The 5,000-nt window shown below is 28.1% G+C and overlaps 2 protein-coding genes across 2 annotated transcripts in view; one reads left to right on the top strand and one right to left on the bottom strand.

The window, feature by feature from the left end:
* The window catches only part of LOC113827653 (probable cytochrome P450 301a1, mitochondrial), a gene marked incomplete at its 3' end in the record, with an annotated part of 7,798 nt that extends 3,538 nt beyond the window's left edge, over positions 1–4,260 (bottom strand). The window contains 1 exon segment of the mRNA XM_070133305.1: positions 4,003–4,260.
* Positions 4,261–4,613: 353 nt separating this feature from the next.
* Positions 4,614–5,000, top strand: part of LOC138864835 (basic salivary proline-rich protein 2-like) — a 1,812-nt gene continuing 1,425 nt past the window's right edge. The window contains exons 1-2 of the mRNA XM_070133444.1: positions 4,614–4,637; positions 4,857–5,000. The exon at positions 4,857–5,000 is cut by the window's right edge and continues 1,425 nt beyond it. Of these exons, the coding sequence (XP_069989545.1) occupies positions 4,614–4,637; positions 4,857–5,000 (168 nt within the window). The remainder of the gene's footprint in view (positions 4,638–4,856) is intronic.

Consider the following 5,000-nt stretch of genomic DNA (forward strand, 5'->3'; position numbering starts at 1 on the left):
TCATGAATCGCTCTGGGAGATCCTGAGGGGAATTTCGATCCGGGTTATTGGTTTAATGGCAAGCCTAAATGCTGGTACTGAAAATGCTGTAAAGTGTGGTGGTGGCCTGTCAGGTAATATTTTTTTCCTGTTAGTTCAGGAGTGAGGCAAGGCTGTGTCCTTGTGCCAACACTTTTTAACACTTGCATGACTGGATAATAAGCAGGTCCACAAACAAAAACCATTGTGGGACCACACAGGGCAAAATGTATGTATATGTATATGTATATATATATATATATATATATATATATATATATATATATATATATATATATATGTATGTATGTATGTATGTATGTATGTATGTATGTATGCATGTATGTGAGTGTATACACACACATATATATATATATATATATATATATATATATATATATATATATATATATATATATATATATATATATATATATATATGTATGTATGTATGTATGGAGTATATATATATATATATATATATATATATATATATATATATATATATATATATATATATATATATATATGTATGTATATATATATGTGTGTGTGTGTGTGTGTGTGTGTGTGTGTGTGTGAAATAATGTAATAATGAAGTAGTAATTAGTTATAATAAAGTCATAATGCAATGTAATGATAATGTATTAGTAATGATAATGGGGTAAAATACTGCTAATACTGAAGATAATAGAACTATTATTATCAGTCAAAATAGTGATGATATTGGTGGCAACCATGATAATGATGAAATAATAATGATATAATATTGAGGATACTAATAATTGTAAAGATTGTAATAATGATAATACCAATAAAAATACAAACGATAATGAATATAATGATAATGATATTGATGAGGAAAATAATAATGATATTGATAATGATATTGATAATGATTATGATAATGATGATAATTAGATAAGAATGATGATAATATTGATAGTAATACTGATGATGACAATGATGATAATAATGATAATAACAACAATAATCATTACAAAATAAAGATTTAAAAAAATGTATATTCATTATTACTATTATTAAAAACATTATCATCACAGCAATCACAATGATAATAAACAAGGAAACGATGACAAAAAATAATAATGATGATGATAATGATAACAAGATACTTATTATGATAATGACAATGATAATTGTCATTATTATTGTAATGATAACAATAACAATAACTGCAAGTGCAATAATGAGAGTAACTATGGTAGTAACAAATGCAATGACAATGCAAATATAATGATAATGAAAATAACAAATATAAGGATAAAGCAGTAATGAAAGTAATGATAGTGATGATAGTAATATTAAGGTTAGAAATAGTTGATAAAAGTTAGTAAGCGTTAGTCATAATAGTTGAAGTGATGTCCGTAATAATTATAAACAATAATAATAAAAAATGACAGCAATAATAACAATTATAATAAGTGAAATAGTAAAGACGCATGAACATTAATGCTATTAGAAATAGCATTAATGAATAATGATAGCAATAGTAATGAAGGTAAAAATAATGATAACAATTATGATAACAATAACATTGATAATAATAATAATGATGATATAGATAATGACTGTAATAGTAATGATAATAGTAATGATTATAACAATAATAATGACAACATTAATAATGATAAGACCAATGATAATGATAATAATAATAATAATGATAATAATAATGATAAGACCAATGATAATGAGAATAATAATAATAATGATAATAATAATAATAATAATAATAATGATAATAATAATAATAATGAGAATAATTAGTAATAATAACAATAACAATAAAAATGATAACAACAATAATGAAAATAATAATAAGTAATAATAACGATAAAGATAATAGTAGTAATACTAAAACAACTACTACAACCACACACGATAATAATAATGATAATGAGAATAAGGATAATAATGATAATAATAATAGTAACAATAATGACAATAAGTGATCTGCTAAATGTATTGCTTATTAGTTACTTAATATTGTTACATTCTATAATATTGCAATGTATGTATGTTATCTATATCCATGTCTGAATGTATCTAGTTTCATTTATAAGCCCTGCATTCCAGAGTCCTGTCTTAGAGTCATGGTCCCTCAGACATTGCAACCCCCTCAGCCAATCAGAGAGCAAGACAGCCGAGCCCGAGGAGACCAGGTTGCATCTGTTGTGTCTTCGCACCTGCCCTTTTGTACCATCTTTTGCATCAATAAAGCTCACTTGCAAATCTGGATTTTTAAGAACCTACAGACAAAAGAACACAGAAGAATTATGATAATAATAACAGCAATAGCATTAAGAATAAGAACAACAATGATCACAATAATGATTATCATAAATATAAAGTTAATAATAATAGGATATTGATAATAATAGTAATGACAAAAGCAATAATGATAATAATAATAATGATGATAATAATGATAATAACATAAATGATAATGATAATTGATGACAAAATTGCTGACAAAAACAATGAATATAATAAGTAGAACTGCGATGATAATGACCATAATAATAGTAGTAGTAGTAGTAGTAATGAAGATAATAGTGATAACTATGATGATCATAATAACAATGATAACAATAACAATAACAGCAACAATAATGATAATAATATGATAACGATAATGGTAATAATGATGATAATAATGATAATGATAACAATAGTAATTAGAATAATAATAATGATAATAATAGTGATAAAAAAGATGATGAAAATAATGATAATAATAACAATTAATATTATTGTAATAATAATGAAAATTATAGTAATAATAATGAAAATTATAGTAATAATAATGAAAATTATAGTAATAATAATTATAATGATAATAATAGTTATAATAATAGTAGTGATTATAATGATAATGGTAATCATAATTATAATATAATAATAACCATAGTAACAAGGATAATAATATCAATAGCAATAATAATGATATAAAGGATAATGATAACATTAACAACAACAACAATAATGATAATAATAATAATAATAATAAAAATAATAATAATAATAATAACAATTATGATGATAATGATAATGATAATAATAGTAGCACTACTACTAATAGTAATAACGGGAATGAGAATAAAAAAGAAAAATGATGATAATAATCATAGTGATAACAACGACGATAATAATAATAACAATAATAATTACAACAACAATACCTATCATCATGACTACGATATAAATGATGATAATAATTATGACAATAATAATATTTTATGATAATAAGAATTATGATAATCATAATGATGATCATAATAATAATGGCAACAGCAACAATGATAACAATGATATCATCATTCAAATAATAACGAGCATAATAATTATAACAATATCAATAATGATAAAGATAACAATCATAATGATAATCACAATAATGATAATAATGATATTAACGATGACCATAATACTATCATAATAACAATGATGGTATTCATACCAATAATAATGATGATAAAGATAATAAAAAACAATGGTAGTAGTAATGATAACTATAACGGAAAATATTGATTATTATAAAAATAACATTAAAAATAGTAACGATAAGAATGGCAACAAAAGTAATAGTCATAATAACAATCGTCTATATCAATTATAGTAATAATGATAAAAGCAGTAATGAGAATAATGATGATAATGCTGTTGATGACGATTATAATTCTCATGATAAAGATGATGATAATGATGATGATAACAATTATCAACAACCGTACTGTATACGTGACACGACCATGTTAAATTTTATACGAAGAAGAAACAGTCAGATCTCGGTCTGTCACAAAGCAAGATATGTACCTCACATATGTATATTACATACAATTATGTAATATGGAGAAATAAGTATCGGGACGTGAACCTCTTATATAAACTTTTATAAACATAAACTTGTGAAAAGATTCATTCTCACAACGAACTCGTGTAACCAGAACGAAGACTTACCGTTACGAAATGTAAGGACGCCGAACGTGCACACACGGCCAAGGACCAGAGTCTACGTCTGGCACTTCGAATTTAGAGAAGGTGAGTCGCGGAGGCTATTCGCTCTAAGGGTGAACATCACCATATCTGAAATGTTGGTCAAGATCAGGATTGCCATAGATAGCGCCTTATCGCTAAGCATAGGTCGCCCAGTCCATAGACAGTGATAAGCGGTTGACGAGAAGCTCTAATACTAACGTTAGGGTTCAGGAGTACAGCGGCTGCACCAGTCCCGAGACACAGATAACAGATAACAACCGTATCTTCAGTGAGGGGAGATTGCATCGCTCTTCTTATCTCATAGGTCGGGAATATCACTGCCTGCATATCGAAAAAGATAGTTAAGGATGTAATTGAACCTGGGAAGTTGGGAGATCTTTCGCAATTGTCTCAAGGAGTATCGAACACGTTAGGGAAGAGAAGGAAGAAAAATTATTTGCTTTTCATCATATCAACCTTTCGTACCCTTTGGGAAAAAGGGATTTCACTACGTGTTTTGTTAACGCAAGAAAGAAGTGGCATAGGGCAAGATAGCTTTGCTTTGAGAGTATTCATGACATGAAACACCTAATATGTTCAATGTTGACAAAGTCACCGTAGTGACCCTGGACTTTTTTTTTGCTGTGCATGTTTTTTTGGGTTATCTATTAAGACGGCAAAAAGAAAGATAATTACAATCACGTAGAGGTAAGTACTGCCACGCCAAGTAGCTCTTAGAGAGAATCACAAATTTCCTTCCACGAATTTCAACATCGGCCTCCACCCACTTCATCAGCATTTCCCTTTCTTCTCCGTACACCACGTTACGCCGACAGGAACCCCAGGGACACACGGGGAACCCCACCAAACCCCAGGGAGCCCTAGGGACACACGGGGAACCCCACCAAACCCCAGGGAGCCCCAGGAACACACGGGAAACCCCACCAAACCCCAGGGAGCCCCAGGGACACACGGGGAAC

The sequence above is a fragment of the Penaeus vannamei genome, chromosome 18 (genome assembly GCF_042767895.1).
Source record: "Penaeus vannamei isolate JL-2024 chromosome 18, ASM4276789v1, whole genome shotgun sequence".
NCBI lineage: Eukaryota > Metazoa > Arthropoda > Malacostraca > Decapoda > Penaeidae > Penaeus > Penaeus vannamei.